General features: G+C 40.3%; 2 protein-coding genes across 3 annotated transcripts in view; one reads left to right on the forward strand and one right to left on the reverse strand.

Moving 5' to 3' along the window:
* Positions 1 to 26,613, forward strand: part of RPGRIP1 (RPGR interacting protein 1) — a 65,852-nt gene that overhangs the window by 18,469 nt on the left and 20,770 nt on the right. Inside the window, exons 7-19 of one of the 2 annotated variants that reach the window (XM_026489928.4) lie at positions 860 to 883; positions 1,938 to 2,084; positions 2,571 to 2,644; positions 4,622 to 4,767; positions 6,869 to 7,029; positions 7,457 to 7,600; positions 8,065 to 8,215; positions 10,914 to 11,366; positions 11,529 to 11,680; positions 12,135 to 12,477; positions 14,369 to 14,553; positions 14,830 to 15,033; positions 17,013 to 17,151. In XM_026489928.4, the coding sequence (XP_026345713.2) occupies positions 860 to 883; positions 1,938 to 2,084; positions 2,571 to 2,644; positions 4,622 to 4,767; positions 6,869 to 7,029; positions 7,457 to 7,600; positions 8,065 to 8,215; positions 10,914 to 11,366; positions 11,529 to 11,680; positions 12,135 to 12,477; positions 14,369 to 14,553; positions 14,830 to 15,033; positions 17,013 to 17,151 (2,323 nt within the window). Of the gene's footprint in view, positions 1 to 859; positions 884 to 1,937; positions 2,085 to 2,570; positions 2,645 to 4,621; positions 4,768 to 6,868; positions 7,030 to 7,456; positions 7,601 to 8,064; positions 8,216 to 10,913; positions 11,367 to 11,528; positions 11,681 to 12,134; positions 12,478 to 14,368; positions 14,554 to 14,829; positions 15,034 to 17,012; positions 17,157 to 26,613 lie in introns of those variants that run through there. The other variant, XM_044380597.3, reaches the window with a different exon arrangement.
* On the reverse strand, positions 15,788 to 16,197 carry LOC113248470 (splicing factor 3B subunit 6-like). The gene has a single exon (XM_044380598.3). It carries the CDS (start codon positions 16,195 to 16,197, stop codon positions 15,817 to 15,819), a length of 381 nt encoding a protein of 126 aa, XP_044236533.2. The 3' UTR covers positions 15,788 to 15,816.

Genomic DNA, 26,613 nt, shown 5'->3' on the forward strand with positions numbered 1-26,613 from the left:
AAAAAGGAAGCAAGCCGTTCTAAATCCTTACCCATGTTAGTGGTGGTAGTAGAGATGACCTAAAATGGTGAGTAATCACCCACCATTGTTTAAAATGCGGGGTTTCCAATTTGTTTTTCTCCAGCAGTTTGCCTTTCTAGTCATCCTTTCTTACACACGCACGTAAAAAAGTTTGCCTTCTCGTAATCCCTTAGCAGTACATACGGTGGTTGGTAACACAGACTCCGGAGTCAGAAGGGCTGACTTGATGGCCCTGTGGCCCAGTGTCTCTGAGCAGGTGGCTTAGCTCTCTGAGCTCTGGGCTTCTCATTTTTAAGATTTCAGTAATAATAACTACCTCGCAGATATGCTGTGAGGATTAAATGAGATAATATATGTGAAATAATTATAATGATCTTAGTGTAACAGATAATGAAATACACAGTACTGCTCAATCAATAACAGCTGTTGCAGTTAGTTTGCTTAGTGTTGCCTTTTCTGTTTCTAACACTGGAAAGAAAACTTTCTGAAGCATGCTGAGTAAGAGATAGCAAGATTTTTCTTGGATATCCCACCAAATGCAATACAAATACGAATAAATGACACTTCATGCTTCTTAAAGAAATTGTGCTATCTGTTGCATTCACAGACCTCCTGGCAAGCTAGAGCAAGGGAAAAGTAGCAGCAATTAGTAAACAAGTACACAAATTGACTTGATTTATGAGAATTTTATTTTAGTGTTTAATGATTCATTAGTTGCGTATGAGAATTTTTAAATATCTCTTAAACTAACCATTTATACATTTGTATTACAGTGTAAATACCAAAACAAATATCGAGTTGATAAATCAGTAGAATAATATGTATTTCTTTCTTTCAGGCATATGAAACTCTGCTCCAGAAGGTACTTAATAAAGATTTTTTTTTTATTTTTTTTTTTAATGATTTTTTATTATATTATGTTAGTCACCATACAGTACATCCCTGGTTTCCGATGTAAGGCTCGATGATTCATTAGTTGTGTATAACACCCAGTGCACATGCAATACGTGCCCTCCTTACTACCCATCACCGGTCTATCCCATTCCCCCACCCCATTAATAAAGATTTTTTGAAACTCTGTTTCTTAGTATAAGAGTAATAAAACCCAAAGAAATTCGTATTAATCTTCAAGTAACATAACACCAGAATTTAGCCAAGTAAATCGAAGTTATTATGACCTGTAATTTCTATTACGACAAATGCCCTATTACTGTGATCAGAAGATATTTATTGTGCCATTTTCATTAAACTGAAATATGAGATCTGAAATATGTAGAATAGTATTTTTCAGCCTATTGCTAGAGAGAATTATATAGCATTTGTTCAGAAATTTCTAAGTATTCCTCTAGCATGTATAAGGTGATGAAATATAACAAAGTTGTTGCATACCTTCTCTAATGTTCTTAAATGTTCAGCACCCTTCACTGCTGAGAGTGGGATGCGGGTAAAGCCAGGTACGGGCAGAGTTCCCAGCATGAACAGCCACAGCTGTTCCTCACCAGAGATGTCCACCAGAACAAACGCACACTTACCTTCTAGAGTTAACATGTCACTTTGCTAGGTGCAAAGGGAAGAATGAATCACCCTAAGAAGCACTCAGGTAGCTTAGAACATAAAGGCAGCTATGAAAATTGTCACTTCACTTAGAGCCAGGGTTTAATTTGAACCTCGGGAAAATTAATGCTCCAATTATGCATTATAGTTTCCTGCAGCAGAAAATCCTCACTAACAGGGAGACAATAATTCCTGAGAAACACTAGAGTGATAAACAAGGCCAGTTTACAGTACAAAGGCACCATGCTATTAATCAAAACCATTCTTGACATCCACTAGGGAATGCTAGGGTTGCTGGTATCTTGAGACCATTTCTGCTGAGTGATATGATCATTCCCAGAGCAACTTTCCTTTTGCCCCAGAATCAGGGAATCCTGAGTGCAGCCCATGATGCCCTCCTCGGGCAAGTGAATGAGCTCAGGGCAGAACTGAAGGAGCAGAGCAAGAAGGCTGTGAGCTTGAAGAGCCAACTGGAAGACGTGTCCATCCTGCAGATAACACTGAAGGAGGTAAATAACAATAATAATTGCAAGGTCTCAGTTGTAAGCATCAGTTGTAAGTTACATTTCAGTTTCAGAGATGTTAAAAAGTGTATCTTAGCAACACTATGGCTATTTCATTTTTTCAAATGAGAAAAATGAGGCTCCAAGTGGTTAAATAAGTTGCTCAAGATTACAACATTAGGAGGAAAACTGGGTTTTATACTCGTGTCTGTTCTCCAAAGTTTTTGCTCTATTATAATGTTCTGCTGCTTCCTTAACAGTAGAAACCGAGACACTATGAAAATTTGCTTCAGAGTATCCTCATTGTTTCTAATAAAAGTTTCTATTACACCAGTTGGTTCAAGTCTTTCTGGTTGAATAGCTCCTCATAGACATGAGACATGAACATAGAAAGCCTCCTACCCAAACCCCACTCTGCCACAGAAGAAGGGAGACAGGTGCAAGGCGATAGGTGTTACGACTTTATCTCAGGCACTCTACTGTCATTCTTAGTTTCAGGAGAGAGTTGAAGATTTGGAAAAAGAACGAAACTTGCTGAATGACAATTATGACAAACTTTTAGAAAAGTGAGTATCAAGTTTGGGTCCCAGAGCACTGTTTGTTATAAAAGACAATTATAGAAAAGTACCCTCACATTCTAAAACAATGTCTAGTGTGGATAAGGGGAAGCTGGTACTTGACACTGTTAGTGAGAATATAAATTGCTACAGTCTTTTTGGAAGGGAATTCGATGCTATCAAAATGTTAAACATGCATATACATGTATTTGCAAAGATAATGTATAATAAGAATGTTAATTACTACATTGTTACTAATAGTTTAAAAAAAGGTGGAAACATCCAAATTTCCTTTGATAGAAATTTTAAATAATGTTGCATCCCCACAATAAACTACTATGAAGCTGTTAAAAGTGAGGTAGACTTATATGTCTAAGATATATTATTAAAAGTCAAGTTGTAACAGAATATGTTAATTCTGACTTCATTTATGGGGGATGTGTGTGTGTGAGAGAGGGAGAGAGAGAGAGAGAATCAGCAAACCTCTCATGAGATGAAAGGATTGGAGTAGGGCAGAGAGGCACCTTCACTTTTAATCTATATATTTCTGTATCATTTTAATTTTTTTTACAACATATTCATTTATTAATTTGAAATTTAAAATATCTGAAAGTTTAGGGGCATCTGGGTAGTGCAGTTGGTTAAGTGTCCAACTCTTGATTTCAGCTCAGCTCATGATCTCAGGGTCATGAGACTGAGCCCCACAGTGGACTCCGAGCACAGCGTGGAGTCTGCTTAAGACTCTCTCCTTCTGTCCTCCCCGCCCCACCCCCTGCTCTCTCTCTCTCTTAAATAAATAAATCTTTAAAAATAAAATAAATACCTGGAGGTTTAAAAAAAAGTTAAACACGGCTTCTGCCTCAGTTAAAGTCAGTAGGGGATAGATTGGGGAGATGGTATGGGAGCATCGTGGGAATATCTGATGCTCTTCGACTCAGTGAAACAGAGTGGTGTGGGGATTATCCACTTTGAAGAGTCTGTGTAGCAAACATTACTATTAGCCTCTTCCCTTCATCACTCAGAATGTTACCTGCTTGGATCATCATGTAATGTATGGCTAGGAAGTGTCAAGAACATTTTTTTTTTTAAGTAGGCTCCATGCCCAGCGTGGAGCCCAACGCAGGGCTTGAACTCATGACATTGAGATCAAGAGTCGGACACTTAACTGACTGAGCCACCCAGGCACCCCAAGAACTCTTAATACTAGCTTAAGCAAGCTGGTTTTAGACCACATTTATTCAAATGAAAAAAATAGGAAAAAGACATCTGCAGAAATAATAGCTTATCAATGTCACTTCACTTATGTAAATAAAGACAGACCTTGTGTGTTTTACACTCAAAATGGGTCTGCCCTGACAGCTAGTTACAGTGGTGTGCAGGGTACAGTCATTTAAAGGTTAGCTCCTGCCCTTCAGTATAGTAATTTATAATTTAGCTCAAAGGCAAGTATTCTCTAAACCAGCCATCGGTGAAGGTAGATAGAGGAATGGAGTAAGGAAAAGAGGAATATTTTGTTCCTCATTTCTTTGAAAGTTTATTTAACCTCTGCACCCAACATGGGGCTTGAACTTACATCCCCACAATCAAGAGTCGCATGCTCTTTGGACTGAGGCACCCAGGTGCCCCTGTTCCTCGTTTTTAATTCAGCAGACCTGAGAGTGTCTCGGTATACAGTACCTGAAGAAAGCTATCATGCTGGAGAAGTTCTTGGGAAATAGATGTGACTTGGGTTGTTTCCTCCCGTGTGATATCTGAGACCTAAACAGAAGTGATACTAAGGAGCTCCTCAGTAGGGCCCAGAAGTTCCAAGGCAGTTGGAAATGACAGTTACAGAGAAAGCAGGGACAGAAAAGAACATGTAAGGGAATGAATGATGTGCTAGGCCCAGGAGATGCTGAAACTGTGTAATAAAGACGTCACATCACATACCTTTGAGTGTTTATCCGACAGCTCTCTCCTTGCTCCTTACTTGCGTCCCATTTTCAGCATGCTGGACAGCAGTAATCAGCCTCACTGGAGCCCTCAGCTCGGAGGAGAACAGCTCCAGCAGCAAGTCTCTCAGTTGCAGGACCAGCTGGATGCTGAGCTGGAGGAGAGGAGAAAAGTCTTACTTCAGCTGTCCAGAGAGAAAGGTAGGTCAGGCTGTGAAGACCTTTCTCAAGGGAGGCATCCTCTACGTCTGGTATGGGTGAGGGGAACTTGGGCCATCCATTTTTGTGTGGATCAGGATTAACTAGAATAAGAACACTGGCAATCAGATCAGATTTACAATCAAGAAAGCATGGCACCTACCTCACATGCAGAGGTTTTTATAAGTGATGAGCTTTCATTTGAGAGGATGGCAACTCTTAAATTTATTGTTTTTATTTATTTATTTGCTTTTTGAGAGAGAGAGAGAGCCAAGGCAGAGGGAGAGAGAGAGAATCTTAAGCAGGCTGCATGTCCAGCATGGAGCCCGAGGTGGGGCTCAATCTCACGACCCTGAGATCATGACCTGAGCCAAAATCAAGAGTTGAACAGTTGTTCAACCAACTGAGCCACCCAGGTGCCCCTTAAATTTGTTGTTTTTAAACATTCACTTTATTTATCGAAAGTGCTTTTTATTCTTACCAGTCATTCTAGAGGTGACTGGGAGTCTTGGCGTTTTGTTTTGTTTTGTTTTGTTTTGTTTTGTTTTGTTTTAGCACCTGATACCTCAAACTTTGAAGCAAATCACTGCTCTGGGTTACCACTTCCATTTTCCCCTGTCTTAACTCTGAGATCATAGTAGGTAGTTATTCTGAAGATTAATTAAATACTGTCGAAGAGACCTTTGTCTCACTTCTTTTTGCTAGGCTGGGCCTTAACATTTAGTCATGTCAAGGTTAGATTTCATTAGATTCCAGTATATTCACATAGAAGAGTGAAGGAAAAGAAGTATGATATCAAGGAAAATAGAGATAGGAACCATAAAGGGATAAAACTCAGGAGCACATGCTAAGGACCTTGTAGTATGTATGAGATACAAGTGAAGTATTGTACAGACCTTGGGATAATCTAGTCTAAAGTCCCCTCCCCTAATGCATGATAATGAAATGATCACACCAAATACTGATCACCTTCCTTCCCTGAAACACCCATACCCCCCCCCCCCAAAATACATGCACGCAGAAATGGCCAAACGCCCATTCTCCCCCTGTCTAGGTTAGGATGGGACTGGGAGGTACCACAGGGAACCAATAGCATGGAAGTCAGAATGGAGTTGGGGAGGAGTTGGGAAGATACTGGTTTGGCTGGTGCTATCAAAAAGTTTGCACTGTAGGGGCACCTGAGTGGCTCATTCATCGAAGCATCTGCCTTTGGCTCAGGTCATGATCTCTCAGGGTCCTGGATCAAGCCCTGTGTCAGGCGTCCTGCTCAGTGAGGAGTTTGCTTCTCTCTCCCCCTCTCCTACACCCTCCCACCTCATGTACTCTCTCTCTCTTATAACTAACTAACTAACTAACTAACTAACTAACTAACTAACTAACTAACATCTTTTTAAAAAAGAAAAGTTTGCACTGTAGAGGTGCCTGGCTGGCTCAGTTGGTAGAGCATACAACTCTTAATCTCACAGTTTTGAGTTCAAGCCCCACATTGGTTGTGGAGCCTACTTAAAGTAAAAATTAAAAACAAAACAAAACTTCATACTATCCCAGTCAGCCAAGTGGCTCTGTTTGCTGCTGGTGGTGGTTGTGGTGTTTTTGTTTTTGTTTTTGTTTTTGTTTTTACAGTGCCACAGGTGTTTTTTGTTTTGTTTTTGGAGTCCTAGTGTCAGGTCAGTTTACTGGGTCAATAAGCCAGAACCCCTTTGTAGAAATAAGACAGGATTGCTTCCCTAAGGATAATTTATAAAATGAGTTAAACATTAGTGGGAAAATTTGGGGCGCCTGGGTGGCTCAGTCGTTAAGCGTCTTCCTTTGGCTCAGGGCGTGATCCTGGAGTCCTGGGATCGAGCCCCACATCGGGCTCCCTGCTCCGCTGGGAGCCTGCTTCTTCCTCTCCCACTCCCCCTGCTTGTGTTCCCTCTCTCGTTGGCTGTCTCTGTCAAATAAATAAATGAAGTCTTTAAAAAAAAAAAAAGAAAAAAGAAGCTTCTTTAAAAAAAAAAAAACATTAGTGGGAAAATTTAATTTGCACTCGGTCCAACTTTAAGCATGGTTACTGATAACTACAGAGTTTCAACTTTCTGGATGATGCCCCCCCCCCCCCCAGCTCAGAACAAGGATCTGCAGCTTGAAGTCACCAATCTGCTTCAGAAGCATAAGCAGGAAGTAGAGATCCTCCAAAAGCAAGAGACAGTTTCCCAGTCTCCTGACAGACAATACAAACCAGCCTCTCAGCCAGCTCTGTCCCAAGACACTGATCCGACAGAGGTAAGAGCATGTGTAATCAAGCAAGTCCCCTGAACAGAGGGATCCCCCGTGAGGGATGTCTGGCAGAAATCCCTGGAAGAAATGATGGTTGAGGGCAGTCTTCAGAAGGCTGGGAGAAGGCAGAGAATACAGATAGCTTCATGAGCTCCACACATTTTCCCCACCCTTTCCAGCTCACAGCATTTAGAAAGCTTTTTCAGACGAGGACTTGAAATGATCTGCTGAGGAGCGAACAGCCATTAGAGGCAGTGTAACCTACTGGTGGACTGAACATGAGCAAGTAGGGGAGAGAGCCCTTGTGAAGTGATACAGTCCCCTTTCACTCCTGCTGCTGCTGTTTTACTGTTACCAACAACTGCTTTGAGAACAGTTATCATAGTGCCTCTCCAATTTCTATTCCCTCTTTCCTGTGCTTTTCTCACGATAGCCCTGTGAACCAAAAAACCAAGAAGAAAAGAAACTGTCCCAGATGTTAAGTGAGTTGCAAGTATCGCACGCAGAGACCACGCTGGAACTAGAAAAGACCAGAGACATGCTCATTCTGCAGCGCAAAATCAACGTGTGCTATCAGGTGCAAGAAAAGGTGGTACAGGAAGGGGGTAGATAAATGGGCGCTCGGGGACCACTTCCACACTGGGAATGAAGCGAGGCTTGGGTTTCCAGGGCTGTTGCGAGGCGATATGCTGCTCCGTGCAACACCGAACGTGCCATTCTTTGACGCACTTGAGGCCTCATACATGCCCGTGGCACCTTGGCAGTAGAAGCCGGTGAAGGGGCCAGCTAATGAAAACGGCGGATATGAAGCTTCTGGGTTCCAGTTTTCCCAGAATCAGGAAACTATTATCCTATGGCACCAATAGCATAACTGGTCCCAGAGGAGTCTGTGATGACCCCAGGATTTTTTTCCAGTGGGTCAGTCTCCCCTGTAAAGGAGAGAGTGGAGTCTCCTTTACCCGAACAAATGCCACCTTTTTATCTGGGCCCTTTGGTTCTGGGCCACTGAGATAGAAAAGTTCAGACATTATTTTGTTTCAGGAGGAACTGGAGGCGATGATGACAAAAGCCGATAATGAAAATAAAGATCACAAGGAAAAACTGGAGAGGTTGAATCAACTGCTAGACCTCAAGAATAATCGTATCAATCAGCTGGAAGGTATTTTGAGAAGCCATGGCCTTCCGATATCCGGCAAGTCTTAGTCCTTTGTTCTCATCTTGGACCCGTCACGTAGTTAATGCCTGTGTGGCCTCTGTGCACCTGCCTGGAAGGCGGACTTTTGCGTCTCCACGTGAGACATGTCCCTCGTGTTCTTTGTCCTATCATCTTTGATGTTTTCAGACATAGTTAGCGGCTTCTTTTCCTCTTGCATGTCAGTGTCTTCCTCTGATTCCTCTTCCTTCAAGAGTTTCAACAGGGCCCAGCAATTACTGAATCTGTTTTGAGAATTGAGAGCATATCGCTGTCGGCCCCCAGGGTGGGTGTAACACACTCCCTCTCTCAAGATTGTTTCCTCAACTCAGGCCAATATAGAGCTTTATCACTCATCTCTCATCATTCTTTTCTGTGACTTCTCTCTAAAAGTCTCTAAATTCTTTGTTGTAGTTTGAGGATGTCGACATGACAGGGTAGCTGGCCAGACACTTATTGCAAATTTCATAGTGTGGTACTTCCTATATTTAGTACAGCCACTGCTGGTCAGGAGCTGGTCTCAGTCTCGCCTGTCAAGAATATCAGCTTTGTTATTAGACTCAGTTTTGAGAAACCTGACTCAAAATAACCAAATTCACCAAAGATGGATATCTATCTATCTATCTATCTATCTATCTATCTATCTATCTATTTTTAAGATTTTATTTATTTATTTGACAGAGACACAGCCAGCGAGAGGGGAACACAAACAGGGCGGGGGGAGAGGAAGAAGCAGGCTCCCAGTGGAGGAGTCTAATGCGGGGCTCGATCCCAGAACGCCGGGATCACGCCCTGAGCCGAAGGCAGACGCTTAACGACTGAGCCACCCAGGCACCCCCAAAGATTGATATTTAAATCAGAATGTTCATTTATTATTTTATGATAGTGGCTGTTTCATTGCTGCCGTGAAAATATCTGGAACTATTGTTCAGGGCAGCCCTCTCTCTGGAAAGCAGAATCAGTAAGCAGCTTACTTAGTGAGCGTGGAAATAGGGTAAAGGGAGGTGGGTCATGCTGGGGCATGATTTATCCATGCCAGGGCGAGTCTGTTAAAAAGTCACTGCCATGTAACAAAGGAAATCCTTCCTTGGATTGAAATTCTCATGTCTTTCAGATTCAGGGTCTTTCTGCTGGGACAGTGCAGGGTAAATACTCTTATCTACTTCTGAAGACTCAGTTGCTTTAATTTAACTTAGAGTTCTTTCATTCCTGGTAGGTAAGATTGAAGAGTTTTTCATATGTTTACCACTTATTTGTATTGTGTCTTTTGAGAATTGCCTGTTTCTGCCCTTTACCTGTTTCTTGATAGCATTTTATTCATTTGTAGAATTTCTTTATATGCTAAGATTATTAGCCCTGGGTCAGGTAATGCAAAACTTTAAATCTATTTTAGTTATGTTAATCTTTTTTTTTTTAAGATTTTATTTATTTATTTGACAGAGATAGAGACAGCCAGCGAGAGAGGGAACACAAGCAGGGGGAGTGGGAGAGGAAGAAGCAGGCTCATAGCGGAGGAGCCTGATGTGGGGCTCGATCCCATAACGCTGGGATCACGCCCTGAGCCGAAGGCAGACGCTTTAACCGCTGTGCCACCCAGGCGCCCCTAGTTATGTTAATCTTATCAGTTAAGAAACCATTAATCTAATCTTTGTATTCCGTTTATTTTGGGCAGGAAGACATTCTGATGTGTTCAAATATTTTTATTCTATTACATTAACTCTTAATATAGAACTTTCATTATCGACACATTGTGATGATTCAAATACTCCCCAGTTTGAAGCAGACTATATATCCAAATTTCTGATTGGGTGGACATGGGAGGTAATGCACAGGTTTGGTAGACTGTCTTACATATCTTTTCATCCCTTTGCCAATATTTTCAGCCTATTTGCCGTAAGTTTTCTCTCCAAATTTTTACTCCATTACTCTTTGACTTACAGTGGATTTTTTTTTTTTTTTTTTTGCCTTCTTATGTTGAAACCAACTTCTTAACAGAATGAAGATTCTTATGACTGATCTGGCTGGAAGGGAAATCACTTCTTGGTGGAGGCCGATGTCTTGTAATAGGCACTATGACTATAACTTGGTATTCTCTCAATGGCACACATCCCAAATTTTTGGAAATACTCCTATTTTGTGTTTCTAGTGCTTCTCTAACAATTTATTTATAGGACCCTGCTGTAAGATAAAACAACGATATCTGTAGATGAAATTGTGCTTCCAGTGTTTTCCTGAGCTTAGCATTTACTTTCCAGTCATTCATTTTGTATCTTCTCTCTAAAGCAGGCCCTGGGTTAGTTAACCATCAGAATTCAAAGCTCCTGCTTGTCATTCTTTTGCTTTTCCTTTTGAAGTACATGGTGTCTCAAAATCATCAACAATTTGGATTTTCTTTTTTTTTTTTTTTTTAAGATTTTATTTATTTGACAGAGAGACAGCCAGCGAGAGAGGGAACACAGGCAGGGGGAGTGGGAGAGGAAGAAGCAGGCTCCCATCAGAGGAGCCTGATATGGGGCTCGATCCCAGATTGCCAGGATCACACTCTGAGTGGAAGGCAGACGCTTAACGACTGAGCCACCCAGGCGCCCCAACAATTTGGATTTTCACATGATTTTTATTCTCCTTATGTCCAACTTATTTTATCCTAAGGAAGAGCTCTCTATGCTTTAATGGATAGGCAGTTTTCTTTTCCCTCTAGAACAGCTCAAAGATGTGGCTTATGGCACCCGACAGTTGTCCTTATGTCTGGAAACACTGCCAACTCGTGGCGATGAGGAGGAAGTGGACATTTCCCTGCTGCATCAGAGTGAAAATCTTTTTGAACTACACATCCACCAGGCCTTCCTGACATCTGCTGCCCTGGCTCAGGCTGGAGACACTCAACCTACCACTTTCTGCACCTATTCATTCTATGATTTTGAAACTCACTGTACCCCACTAGCTGTGGGGCCACAGCCCCTCTATGACTTCACTTCCCAGTATGTGGTGGAAACAGATTCCCTTTTTTTGAACTACCTTCATGGGGCTTCAGCCCGGTTTGATCTGCACCAGGCTGTAGCCAGTGAGCACCACACCCTTGCCGCTGGATGGATTTGCTTTGAGAGGGTGCTGGAGACTGTGGAGAAGGTCCATGGCTCTACCATACTTACTGGTAAGTGCTGTCAGCTTCCCACAGCTCCCAGGACTGATGTGGAATTTCCCAGAGTCTCTAGTTGCTCTTCTGGTGGTTGTTCATTTTCTTCCTCTGCCTTTATTCTTAATCCCCGCCACACCATCCATATCCTCCATGCCTTTCATACTTTCTGCTATCCAGGAGCTGGTGGAGAAGACTTCGGGGTGCTAGAATACTGGATGAGGCTGCGCTTTCCCATAGGACCCAGCCTACAAGCAGGCAATAAGCGCAAGAAAGCTCAGGCCTACCTGTCAGCCAGTGTGTTTGGAGCCTGGGAGGCCCAGGAGGATCAGGTGAGAAAAAAAGGATGTGCCCAAGCATCTCAAAGGAGCCACAGCCAAGCAGGTCACAAGAACAGCTCAATCTTCCACTCTCAATAAGTATCGGCTGAATGTGAATGAAGGAGAAAAACTGTCGTGCCACAACCAATCCAGATTCTTCCCTTGGTCAAGTTTGGGTTTGAAATGAAATCATACCCTTGGAGCTAGCTGCCTCCCCCTGCTGTGAACAAAATAGCTTCTCTGTTCCATTCTCTAAGATAAGGCTTGAGGGCCAGCACCCCTCTCAAAGAACTATCTGCCACAGCCAGTTTGCAGGCAAGTGAAAGTCATTAGGTTTCTCTGTGACCCTGTCAGAAATCAGCAGTTCATTAGGTCATAGCTCTCCCTCATCAAGGATGCTGGGTTTCAGCTACAGCAACTCTCTCAGGCTGCCCTTTTCCTTCATCCAAGACCAACCTCTTTCCAGTCCAGATCGGAGACTTGGAAGCATCAGAATGAGCTGCGGGTGGAAATCAGCAGATGCTACGGCCTCCAGAGTCGACGGCTGGGAACCCAGCCCAGTCCGTACGTCATGTACCGCTTCTTCACCTTTTCTGACCACGACACCGCCATCATTCCAGCCAGTAACAATCCGTACTTTAGAGACCAAGCTCGATTCCCAGTGCTTGTGACTTCTGACCTGGATAGATATCTGAGGCGGGAGGCCCTGTCTGTGTACGTTTTTGATGATGAAGACTCAGAGCCTGGCTCGTACCTTGGCCGAGTCCAAGTGCCCTTGCTTCCCCTTGCACAAAACAAATCCATTAAAGGTGGGAGTTCAAGATTATTATATCTTTATGCTCTCCGCCCAGTGTTGTCTTCCTGTCTTACTTTTCTTTGCTTACTTGCTTGAAACAGTCTCTCTTAAAAAAACTTGCGGAGAGGGTTTTAGAATATGGTCAAGAGCAACAGCGCAGAAGACTTGGTGCCTCACTAATCCTATGGAAACATTGGTTGCTTCTGCTTTCTTTTCTTTCTTTCTTTTTTTTTTTTTTTAGCAACAAAGCAAGATTCTTTTTTTTTTTTTTTTACAGTACATCCCCGGTTTTCGATGTAAGGCTCGATGATTCATTAGTTGTGTATAACACCCAGTGCACCATGCAATATGTGCCCTCCTTACTACCCATCACCGGTCTATCCCATTCCCCCACCCCCCTCCCCTCTGTAGCCCTCAGTTTGTTTCTCATAGTCCATAGTCTCTCATGTTTCATTCCCCCTTCTGATTACCCCCCCTTTCTTTATCCCTTTCTTCCCCTACTGATCATTCTAGTTCTTATGTTCCACAGATGAGAGAAATCATATGATAGTTGTCTTTCTCTGCTTGACTTATTTCACTTAGCATTATCTCCTCCAGTGCCGTCCATGTTGTAGCAAATGTTGAGAACTCGTTCTTTCTGATAGCTGAGTAATAGTCCATTGTATATATGGACCACAGCTTCTTAATCAAGTCATCTGTTGAAGGGCATCTTTGTTCCTTCCGCGATTTAGCTATTGTGGATAATGCTGCTATGAACATTGGGGTGCATATGGCCCTTCTCTTCACTACGTCTGTATCTTTGGGGTAAACACCCAGTAGTGCAATGGCTGGATCATAGGGTAGCTCAATTTTTAACTTTTTAAGGGACCTCCACACTGTTTTCCAGAGTGGCTGTAACAAAGCAAGATTCTTAAGTGGGTAGACCCATCAACCTGAAGTCCATACATCCATCTCTGAACAAACCTTTTCTGACTCTGCAGTGCTTCCCAGTGTTTGTGTTTACTTAAGGCCTATTGTTTCTTAGCACATTACTAGATACAGACTATAAGCTGTGTCTGCAATAACTCTCCCATAATTCTCTTGCTTCTTCTAAGCACAAGTTAGACTTTCATGCCACATCATGACAAAGGCAAATTTCTTGGATCTTTTTTTCCCCAATATGGAGCTGACGTGAACTTAGGAAGAGTCAACTCTGGTTCCAGTATTGGGAGGGTGAGGCAGGGGTGTCTGTGCTCTCATTACCCAGTATGGATGGGTATAGCCAGTACCAACTATGTTTAACAAGCTTCTGGATGTTCCAGAAAGTATGTGAGACCTCCCTCCTTCCAATACCACAAGAGCTTTAAAAAAAAAAAAAAAAAAGCCAACACGTTTGCTCACAACTCATTCTTTGCCAAAAAGAAGAGGCAGTATGGGCCATCTGTTAAATTAATCAGTGTTACAAATCAGAAGTCTGGCATTTAGAAGAAGCCGTTTTGCTGAGGTTTTTTTGGCTTTTGTTATTTTAGAAATAAGGACCACTTGAGTGTGGTCCTTATTTTTTTGGGAGGGTCTACAAGGTTTAGCAAGCATTAGGTAATAGTAATAATGCAATCATGTTTATTGGCTGGATGACTGAAGACAAGCAAGGTTTACCTTTCCATACGTCTTTGACTACCCCTTCCTGAAACCTGGAGATACCCATCTTCCCCTACAAATATTCTAAGTGAATATTAATATTCACTGCTATTTTATGTTACTTCTAAGTAACATAAAGTATGGTAACATCATACTTACGTAATGAATGTTAATTAATGACAAACAAAATACGGTAAAATTCAACATTGGGGAATAGATAAGGTGCTGGCTGGTAAATTCTTGCCTATTTCATGTGATCAGATCTTATGTGTCTGTGTGTTTCTCAGGTGATTTTAACCTCACTGACCCTGCGGGGAACCCTAATGGATTTGTTGAGGCGCAACTGGATTGGAAGTCTGTCTACCTACCCCCAGAGAGCTTCCTGAAACCAGAAGCTCAGCCTGAGGAGAAGGACACCAAAGACAGTTTAGAGCTCTCATCTGAAGAGGAAAAGGCTTCCTTTTCTCCCCAGGTAGCAGATCTCCACCAATCCTGTGGAGCATATTTGAGGAAAACAGTATTAAAATGGTAGTATAAGAAATGCCTTCTGTGAATGTCACGTGTTCGGCAGTCTTATTCTGCATCCCTCGTAGGGCCATGAGCCTACCGAGGAAGCAGAACCCTGGGTTTTATCGTTGGGAGGAGAGAGAGATGGCACCTCTCAGCTCTGTGGCAGGAGAGGCATAAAGTCTCATGCGAGGCTGTTAAACTCTCATCTTGTAAGGCTGTCTCTGATCCTTCTATTTAGGACCAGATGGCATTTGCTGAGATTCCCATTGAAGCTGGCCAGTATCAAGCTAAGCGAAAACCTCCACAGGTAGGAGAAAGAAAGGAAAGGGAACACCAGGTTGCAAGCTACTCGAGAAGAAAACATGGCAAAAGAACAGGCATCCAAGGGAAGAACAGAATGGAATATCTTAGTCGTAACATCTTAACCGGAAATACACTACAAGTAAGGCCTTAGACACCCTGCAGGGTTAAAATATGGGTTGTAGTGTCCCCAGATATGTTATTCTCAGGTAGAAGCAGACACCCAAGATAAGCAGTAATCATGGTTTTTTGTGGCCAACATGTGTTTCCTCAAACACAAGTAGTTTAATAAAACTCTGAACTGTTCACTTCATTTCAATGTAATTTAATTCAATAGCTTATGGATTCTGCAATTTATACTAAGAATTTTACCAGTCTACCTCAAATGTAGTCAAAATAAGTTAAAGAACAAGTATTTGCTAAACATCTACTATATGCTTGATACTATCTTTTCTTCATAGGAAGCTGGATTAAAGTTACTATGTAGCACCTAAAAATATATGAGATTGTAGATATTATATGATTAAATAACATGATTATATGTTATAATCATTTATATTGGTTGTATGATTATATTAATATATAATTGTTAATTTTATGAAATTATTATAATTATACAATATATATACAATTAACCCTTGAACAACATGGATTTGAGCTACATATATCCACTTATACATGAAGGTTTTTTTCAATAAATACAGTATTATGAATATATTTTCACTTCCTTATGAATTTTTTTCTAATCTTTTTTTTTTTTTACAAAAAGTTACAAGTTTATTCACATAACATATTCTAACACATATCAAAAGTTTCAAGCAGGTCCTTTTGAATAAAAAATTACAACATTCAGCATTAATTAAAAATAAAAGGGTGATGGTGATCATTTATGGGTTTTAGTCTAAAATGAAAATGCAGAAAACATTTATTTCGGTGGATCTGTGTTAATGCCATATTTCTCCCTGAGAAGCTTCAACTGCTGCTCTTTCTTCTTTTTTGTGTCCGTCTTCTGAAATGCGCTGTTGGCATTATAGCACAAACCCACCAGGTATCTGTTCCAAAAATGGAGTCCTGCAAGTTGATCATGTGTGTTCTTGGCGTTAAAGATGTCTTCAAAGACCACATAAGCTGTTCCTCTAGTTTCAGGTGTGTTTCCCACTCGGATTTGACGAATAGGTCCATATTTCCCAAATATATCATACATTTCTTCAGCTGTGATTTTGTATGGTAAATTTCTTATATATAAAATCCAATTTACTTCAGGTGGACATCGAACGTTCCACCTTTTGGCCACTTGCACCGCCATCTTGGTGGGCTGATAAGGTTACTGCAGCAAACACTAGAATTCCTCTGGATAGCTCTGGAGCTCGCTCTACTTTTTTTTTTTCTTTTCAAATTTTTATTTAAATTCTAGTTAATTAACATATAGTGTAATATTGGTTTCAGGAGTAGAATTTAGTGATTTATCACTTACATCTAACACCCAGTGCTCATCTCCACAAATGACCTTCTTTACACCCATCACCCATCACATCCCCCTCCCTCCCTCAGCCCTCATTGTTTCTCTATCATTTATTCTCTATTGTTAAGAGTCTCTTATGGTTTCTTTCCCTCTCTTTTTTTTCCTTCCCATATGTTCATCTTTTTGTTTCTTAAATTCCACATATGAGTGAAATCATATGGTATTTATCTTCCTCTGACTGACTTACTTCACTTAGCATAATACACTCTAGCTCCATCTACATTGTGGCAAATGGCAAGATTTCGTTCTTTTTGATGGCTGAGTAATATTCCATTGTATATATATACCACATCTTCTTTATCCATTCACCAGTCAATGAATATTTGGGCTCTTTCCATAGTTTGGCTATTGCTGATAATCCTTATGATTTTCTTAATAACATTTTCTTTTCTCTAGCTTCCTTTATTGTAAAGATATATAATATATATACAGAATGTGTTAATCAACTGTTTATGTTATTGGTAAGGTTTCTGGTCAACAGTAAGTTAGTAGTTCAGTTTGGGGTGGGGGCCAGAAATTATACACAGATTTTCGGTGTCCCTAACCCCCATGTTGTTCAAGGGCCAACTGTAATTATATTTGTTGTCCTTATTCTGAAGCAGGTGAACTACACTGAATGGAAGCTCTCAGGGCTTAAGAGCTCCATAGATGATGGTTTAAAAAATCAGCAAAAGGAAGAGGAAATGACATCATCCCACTCAGCAGTGATGGAGAAGGAAGCCCTAAATCCTGTAAATGGTATTGTCTTTTTAAAATCTAATCTCCTGTTTAACATTAGATTACTTTATCAAGTCAGTTATTTACTTTTTTTTTTCATCTTGCATTGCTAAACTTTTCATGGAAAATGAGTACCGAAGACCCTAGACTTAGTTTTATGTTACAAGTGTGCCAGTTAGGCCAACCGAGGCTGGAATTCTCAAAGTAGCTTTCTATGTATTTAAAGCTAGTTAGCTTGCCAGTTTAGTTACCTAGCAAGTATATCTTGTGAATTATAGTTAACAAAGAAATAGGAAGAGGAGTGTGATTGGTTTATTTGTGATGTTGATCCAAATTTTTTAAATTAAGGCAAAGCTTTTTGTGTTACAGTGAAAGTTAAACATGGTTTCAGGTTATAATATGGGCAAACTACATAATTCAGACCAACTCCCTCATTGATGACAACTAAAGAGGTAAAGTTAATATATTTTTTAAAGATCTAATATTTCTTAAAAGCATTAAATAGTCAGCAAGAGAGGGAAGAATTACATATCCTCGATCAGGGAGATGATTGAAGCCCAGAGAAGTGAGCTGAAACTGCTTCCGCCCTGAGACCTTACCAGTCTGGAAGAAGTGGTGGAGAGACAGAACCTTGCTTTTGGTGGACTTTCAGGGTAGGGAAACAGGATGCAGTCTGAGTCTGGTGTCTGCCCAGCATAGGGAGATGTCTGCCCTGGGCAGAACTGCCCACTTTGGTCTAGAACCCAGAAGGCAGCCCCATTCTGAGTCTCTTATGTTCTGAGAGGTAGCACTCTGCTTTCAGCATTTGCAGGGCTAGAGAGACAAGGGCTGACGCAGTGCCCACCAGAACTCCAGATACCGGAATTATCAGACACAGCCTTTGTAACAGCTGTGCTTACTAGCTTCGTGGAGATAAAAGCTGAACTTTAAAATGTCAACAAAGAACTGGAGCTATGAAAAAATTAAGACCTAAATTTAAAAAAACATTTTGTCTTAAAATAATTTCAAACTTACATAAGAGCTGCATGACTAGGACAGAAAAATTCATATACACACAAATTCACCAACTTTTAGCATTTTTCCACTTTCTGCTTTATCATTTATTCTGAAGCATTTGAGAATAGGTTGTACGTCTCATGCCCCATTACTGCTATATATTTTAGTAAGGAAAAGAAAATTATATGACCACAGTCAAGTTATCAAGTTTGCAAACTTGTTGTGGATACATGGTACCTAATGTCCAGTCCATTCTCAGAATTTGCCAGTTGTCCCAGTAATGTCCATTATTAGCAGTCTTTTTCCCCTTATCTAATCCAGGATCATACATTGCATTGGGTCATGTCTCTTTAGTTTCCTTTAATCTGGAACAGTTCTTCATCTTTGTCTTTCCTGACAGTTGACATTTTTGAAGAGTATAGGTGAGCTGTTCTGTAGAGTGTTCCTCAATTTGGATTTGTCTGATGTTTCTTTGTGATTAGATTCCGGTTATGAATTTTTTACAGGGATACCACAAAAGTGATACTGTGTCCTCCTCACTGCGTCACAGTAGGGGGTACATGATGTCAGTTTGTCCCATTATTGGCGATGTTAACTTTTATCACTTGGTTAAGAAAGCATTTGCCAGGTTTTCTCAAAAGTTATCATTATGCTTTGTAATTATTAAGTAATCTATGAGAAGATATTTTGAGACTATATAAATATCTTGTTCCTCATCAAATCTTGCTTGATAATTTTGGCATTTATTTATGGGCTTTTTGCCCGAATCACAAAGTCTTTACAAAATACATTGCAAATTTGGAAATGAATCAATAGAAATTATAGAACTGTTCAATACAGAAATTTATCAGAGGAATAGATGGGTCAAAAATAGATTAGATATGGGGCGCCTGGGTGGCTCAGTTGTTAAGTGTCTGCCTTCGGCTCAGGGCGTGATCCCGGCATTCTGGAATCGAGCCCCACATCAGGCTCCTCCGCTGGGAGCCTGCTTCTTCCTCTCCCACTCCCCCTGCTTGTGTTCCCTCTCTTGCTGGATGTCTCTCTCTCTGTCAAATAAATAGATAAAATCTAAAAAAAAAACAGATTAGACACAAGTGAAGTGAGAATTGTTAAAAATATTCAGAATAAAGCAAGGAGGGACAACAAGATGGAAAATACAAAAGAGGAGAGACAAACATAAAGGATAAAAAGAAGAGGTCTAAACTACATTTAATTAAATGTAAAGAGAAAGAAGGGGACAGAGGCAATATTTAAAGCGATAATGACTTTGATTTTTTAGAACTAATAGAAGCTATTGTCAATGAAATGAAATTCAATGAAAGTTATTTTTTATTTTTATTTTATTTTATTTATTTATTTGACAGAGAGCACAAGCAGGGGGAGCAGCAGGCAGAGAGAGGGGGAGAAGCAGGCTCCCCACTGAACAGGGAGACCAATGCAGGGCTTGATCTCAGGACCCGGGGATCATGACCTGAGCCAAAGGCAGACGCTTCACTGACTGAGCCATGCAGGTGCCCCAAAAGTCAATGAAAGTTAAAAAAAATTCCAGATATAAGGGTGCCTGACTGGCTCAGATGGTGGAGCATGTGATTCTTGATCTAGGAGTTGTGGGTTCAAGACCCATTTTGGGTGTAGGGCTTAGTTAAAAATATTAAAATTTAAATTAAAAATTTCAGATCTAAACATAAATGCATCCATCTAAAAGAAAACAATAAGGGCACCTGGGTGGCTCCGCCAGTTAAGTGTCCATTTCTTGATCTCAGCTCTGGTCTTGATCTCAGGGTTGTGAGTTCAACCCCTGTGATGGGCTCCACCTCCACGCTGGGTGGAGCCTACTTAAAAAATTTTTTTAAATAAAAAATAAAAGAAAGAGATAGCCATGGGTCCATTGGTAAGATGGATAACCGGCTTGTCCAATAGCTACAACTGTAGCCAGAAATCAACAGTAAGATACCTTCAGTATGCCAAAAGAAAATAATTAGCTGCCAGCAAAGAATTCTCTACACAACAAAAATATTCTTCCAGAGTGAAAACAGAAGAAACATTTACAGACAAACCAAAATGGAAAGTTTGCTTCCAAGCTACATTTTATTTTAATTTAATTTAATTTAATTTAATTTAATTTAATTTAATTTTAGTTTTTTTAAGATTTTATTTATTTATTTGACAGAGAGAGAGACAGCCCGCAAGAGAGGGAACAGAAGCAGGGGGAGTGGGAGAGGAAAAAGCAGGCTCCTAGCAGAGGAGCCTGATATGGGGCTCAATCCCAGAATGCCAGGATCACACCCCAAGCCGAAGGCAGACACTTAATGACTGAGCCACCCAGGAGCCCCCCCAAGCTACATTTTAAGGTTCTTTAGGCTGAAGGAAAGTTATTCCAGAAGGAAACACAAAGATACAACGAGGAATGTAAAGCAAAGAATATGGGTTAGTTTAAATGACTGCATAAAGCAAAAATACAGCTTGTGGGTTTTAAAATATGTTTAAAATTAAATAATGTAGTGTGTTCAATGGTAACCCTCAAAAAGTTATGTCCATCTCCTAAACCCCAGAGTTTGTAAATGTTACCCTAGTTGAAAAAAGATTTTTTTTGCAGATGTAACTGAGCTAAAGATCTTGAGTGTAGAGATCACCCGGGATTATCTGAGTAAAAACACAAACACATGCAGAAAAGGAGGCAGTATAACCACAGAGGCAGAGTTTGGCTGGGGCCAGAAGCCAGAGAATGCCTGGAGCTACCAGAAGCTGGAAAAGGCGAGGAAACAAGGAAAAGGCAGGTTGTCCCGAGAGCCTTTAGAGTGAGCATAGACTTCCCAACACTGTGACTCTGGATCTCTGACCTCCAGAACTGTGAGAGAATAAATTTCCAGGTTTTTGTTGTTTTGTTTTCTCATGGATCTTTTCACCTTTACTTCTCTTAATATACTGGAGATACAGACCTTTCATCCGGAACAAGTTTAAGTGACTTGTACATGTTTTATGTAAGCTGGAGGCAAACCAAGGCTAAAATAACATCTGGCCCAGCAACTAACGTCACTGAAAAGGCTCTTAGAAAGTTCACTATCACCTTACAGATCCATTGCTTTATTGTACAATGAATGACTCTACAGAAAAGAGACAAAAAGGGTAAGACAAGGAGATCTAAGCTACGTGTCACTACCTGTAGGAGAAGAGAAAGAAGGGAGACAGAGGTAGTGTTTAAGGTGATAAGGAAGTACTTTGCACCAGCATTCAGAAAATGAAATCTTGAGAGGAGCTGTTTTTTCTGGGCTCTTGGTTGTTACCCTCATTAGTTAGTTGTGGATTGCTTGTGGATTGATGATTTTCAGGAGCTTCTGGATTTGAGCATTAGATTCATCTGTCTTCATCCTAAGTGTCCAGAGAGGGCAGTTTTGAAGTTTCAAGGCTTCACACAGCATCTTTACTATATCACCAAGGAATTCTGCCCAGGTCCAGCGTGATCAGGTCCTGCTGCTGCTGAGGGCAGATGAGAGGTTTACACAACTAAAAGAAGTGATGGCACATCCCCACAATCACACACATCTCAGGTTACACAGTGGTTTCTTCAAAACCTTGCAAAGAACTGTAGTAATTCCTATGTGCGTCAGCCCCAGGTGCAAGTGTACCAGCTTGTTTTGTGTTGGAAACACTCTGATCGATGATGGCAGCCATCACTGGTTACGTTGCAGCATCCTAGCACCAGACCATGTAACTTACAGTGGGAGTAAGTCAAGCCCTCACACAGAAGTTCCATGCTGCCATCCTGTAAAGCGTTCTTTGCAAAGAACAGGTGTGCCAGCCTCTGGTTGATGACCAAAGCTGAAGAGAGCTTCTTGCCACAGTTTACTGTGAGGTGATATTCTCCAGTGACAGCCTCTGACAGAAAAATCAAACCCAAAGAAAGAAATAATAAAGATCAGAGCAGAAATCAATGAAACAGGAAAGGAATAGAGAAAATCAATGAAGCCAACTCTGTTTGAAAAGATCAACAAACTTGATACGCCTTAAAAACAAAGCAAAACAACAAAAAAAACTTGATAAGCCTTTATCTAGAATGATTATACCAATTAAGATCCAACCAGAAATTGCTTAGTAATTAGGAGAAGTTTAAAGAGTTATTAATTATAACAGGAGATAGAACTGGGTGGGGGTGGGTGAGGACTGATGAGAAAGAAGTAAAAAGAATTCTAAAAAATATAGGAAGAGCAGATTTAAAGAGCATGCATTAATCCCCAGAGCTGAGACAGAGTACCGAAAGAAGAAATAGGTCTGGTAGACAGCCCCTTTCAGGGCTGAAATCCAGACCTCACTGGAGGGAGTGAAGTCATATTTTATTGAATGGCACAGAAGTTTGCTGTGCCTGTACACCAAAACTCCAAGAAACTGAGAAGCTGACCTCTGGAACACTGCAAGTAAACCATTCACAGAGAGGTACCATGCCAGTGGCACTTCACTGCAAGGCTACTCTGGCTGGGTGGGTGGAGGGGAGAGGGGAGGATGTACCAGGGGAGCTGCCGACAGGGAGGTGCCATGTACTACAGATGCCTGGAAACTGCTACAATTGGATGGTGCAGAAACCATGTGCTACTAGAAATGTGTTCTGCAGGAAACTGTGTGAGCTGTTGAAGCCAGGCACTAAGTCGCAGAAGCCTGTTGTAGGAGCCCGGTCTGCAAAGTGCTTCTCTTTTGCGGGAGTCTGCCTGTACACTGGAACCAGGAAGAGAAACCTTTTCCTCCTCCAGTGATCCTTCTGTGCTCTCTACTGACAAAACTTAACATGGTGCAATCTGGCAAAGAAGAGGTATTTACAGGGTCCAACTCTATCATTGCAAAGCAGACGATGAAGTTTTTATTTTGAGCTGAGAAACAGTTAATTGATAATTGGCCTGCTGATCAAGGGGAAAAAAAGAGCAAAGACACAAATTAGCAAAATCAGGAATGAATGTAAGGCCATTACAGACTCCACAATTAAAAGAACTATAAAATAATATTATGAACAACTTTATGCAATTTAGATGGAAAAGACAAATTCCTAGAAAGATACAAATTACCAGAACTGACTCAGAAGAAATAGAAGATCAGCATTGACATATAAACAGTACAGCCAAGAATTAGTCATTTAAAATCTTCCCAAATAAAAAAACCCAGTTCCAGATGACTTCACTGATGAATTCTATCAATATTTAAGGAAGAAAAAATGCTGATCCTTCATAGTCTCTTTCTGAGAGTAGTAGAGCAAGGGAAACTTTCTAACTGATTTGGTTATAAAGTGTTATTGTCTTGATACCAAAGCAAGCCTAAGACATAAAAAAAAAAAAGCCAACTATAGACCACTATTCAACATGACTATAGATGCAAATCCTAAATGAAATATTAGCAAACTAATCCAGCAAAATATAAAAATATTAAAAGGGTTGCTCACCATGATCAACTGAGATTTATTCCTGGAGTGCCAGTTTAGTTTAATAGCAGAAAATTGATTTAACACACTCTATTAATAGAATAAAAGCTTTATTATCATCTCAATAGAGAAAAAAAGCATTTCACAAAATCCAACTCCTGTTCTTTTTGTTTTGTTTTGTTTTAGATTTTTAAAAATTTATTTATTTAGAGAAAGAGTGTGAGCATGGGGAAGGGCAGAAGGAGAGGAGGAGAGAGAATCTTAAGCAGACTCTGCACTGAGGGCAGAGCCTGATGCCAGGCTCAATTCCACAACCCCTGAGCTGAAACCAAGAGTTGGTCGCTCAACTGACTGAGCTACCCACGCGCCCCCCAACTCCCAATTTTTTATAAGAACTCTCACCAAACAAGGTAGAAGGAAATTGCTTCAAACTAATAAATGATAATAAAACCTGTAGCTAACATCTTACCACGTCGTAAAAGACTGAATGCTTTTCCCTTAAAATTGAGAACAAAGAAAGGATGTTTGCTTTCACTACCCCGTTTGAACATTGTAATAGAGATTTCAATCATTGTAATAAGGCAAGAAAAAGAAATTAAAGTCATACCAATTGGAAAGAAAGAAGTAGTGCTGCCTTTATTTGCAATTGACATGATTTTGTATTTAGAAAAAAAAAAATCCACAAAGATTTTTTTAAAAACTAAAAGCAAGTGAATGATACTGCAGGATATAAATCAAGATACTAAAATCAATTATATTTCCATATTGTATCAGTGCACACTCTAAAATGAAATAAGAAACCAGTATCATTTCAGGATGCCTGGGTAGCTCAGTCGGTTAGGCGACTACCTTCGGCTCAGGTCATGTTCCCAGGGTCCTGGGATCGAGCCCCAAATCTTGCTCCTTGCTCAGTGGGGAACCTGCTTTTCCCTCTCCTCCTACCTGCTACTCTGCCTGTTTGTACTCTCTCTCTGTCAAATAAATAAATAAAAATTCTTTTAAAAAAACTTATTAAAAAAACAGTATCATTCCAAAAGAATAAAATATTTAAGAATAAATTTAACAAAAGAAATGCAGGACCTATATACAGAGAAGTACAAAAGTTCCTGAGAGAAATTTAAGAAGTTTAAAATAAATGAAGAAATATACCATGTGTATTGATTGGACCACTCATAATTGTTAAGATGACAGTTCTCCCCCAAATTTATATAGAAATGCAAAGAATTTAGAATAACCAAATAACCTTTGTAAAGAAACAAAGTTGAAATTTTTATATTACCTGATTTCAAAACTTACTGTAAATATAGAGTAATTCAGGCAGTGTAGTATTAGCGTAAAGATAGACTTACAAATCAGTGGAACAGAATTGTGATTCCAGAAATAAACTTTTACATTTATGGTCAATTGATTTTCCACAAAGGTCCCAGGGCAATTCAATATCTAACCTTTCCATAAATGGTACTAGGACAATTAGATATCAACATAGAGGGGAAAAAAAAATTAGACGACTACTTCACATCATACACAAAAATTAACCAAGATACATCATAAATCTAAATATTAGAACCAAAACTATAGCATTTTTAAAAGAAAACATAGGATAATAAACTATTTGACCTTATTAGACAAGACTATCTTAGCTATGACATCAGAAGCATGTTCCATAAAATAAAAAATTGATAAATTGGACTTCAGCAAAATAAAAAATGCATGCTCTTCAAAGGACACCATTAAGAAAATGAAAAGATCAGCAACAGTAGGAGAAAATATTTGCAAATCACATTTATGGTAAAGGACTTGTATCCATAGTCTGTAAGGAATTCTTTTTTTTTTTTTTTTTTTTTTTTAGATTTTATTTATTTGGCAGAGAGAGAGACAGCCAGCGAGAGAGGGAACACAAGCAGGGGGAGTGGGAGAGGAAGAAGCAGGCTCCCCGCAGAGGAGCCCAATGTGGGGCTCAGTCCCAGGACTCCGAGATCACACCCTGAGCCGAAGGCAGATGCTTAATGACTGAGCCACCCAGGCGCCCCATGTAGTCTGTAAGGAATTCTTACAACTCAGTAAAAAAATAGCTAAACTTAAAATGGTCAATAGAAGGGCACCTGGGTGGCTCAGTCGGTTAAATGTCTGGCTCTTGATCTCAGCTCAGGTTTTGATCTCAGGGTTGTGAGTTTAAGCCCTACATTTGGGCTCCATGCTAAAAAATAAATTTTTAAATAAATTTGAACAGACATTCACTAAAGAACATACACAAATGGCTAATAAGCATACAAAAAGGTGCTCAGCAGCATTAGTCATTAGGAAAACGCAAAATAATATCACAATGAGATACCAGTACACCAGCCAGAATTGATATATTCCAGAGGTTGTACCACGTGTTAGGGAAGATGTGGAAAAACTGGAACCTTATACATTACTGGTAGGAATGTAAAACAGTACAACTACTTCGAAAAATATTTGGCTGTTTCTTGAAAAGTTAAACACATAGTTTACAATCCAGCAGTTCTCTTAAATGTCTATCCAAGAGAGCTGGAAACCTGTGTCCATCCAAAGACTTGTACACAAATCCTCATAGCAGCATTATTCATCATTCAGAATAAGGAAAGATGTCTTAAATAAAAAACAAAATGTACTAGTCATAAAGAAAATATTGATAAAGTTGACTACTTTAAGACTTTATTTATTTGAGACAGAGAGCAGGTTGAGCAGAGGGGATGGGCAGAGGGAGAGGGAACCCGAGGCAGGGCTGGATCCCAGGACCCGGGATCATGGCCTGAGCCAAAGGCAGCCACTTAACCGACTGAGCCACCCGGGTACCCCAAAGTTGACTACTTTAAAAGTAAGAATTTCTGTTTAGCAAGAGATTAAACAGGCAAGCTACAGAGTGGAAATGGTATTTGCAACACATGTAACAATCAATAGGCTCAAATTCAAAAAATATTCAGAACCCCAAATCAATTAGAAAAAGACAACCCAATAGAAACATGAGCGAAAGATATGAAAGGCATCCTACAAAAAGGAATTCCAAATGTTAATAAAAAATATTAGGAGTGTCAAGGTCACATTACAAGAGAGCATGTGGGAGG

Source organism: Ursus arctos, unplaced genomic scaffold (assembly GCF_023065955.2).
Source record: "Ursus arctos isolate Adak ecotype North America unplaced genomic scaffold, UrsArc2.0 scaffold_37, whole genome shotgun sequence".
NCBI classification, from domain to species: domain Eukaryota; kingdom Metazoa; phylum Chordata; class Mammalia; order Carnivora; family Ursidae; genus Ursus; species Ursus arctos.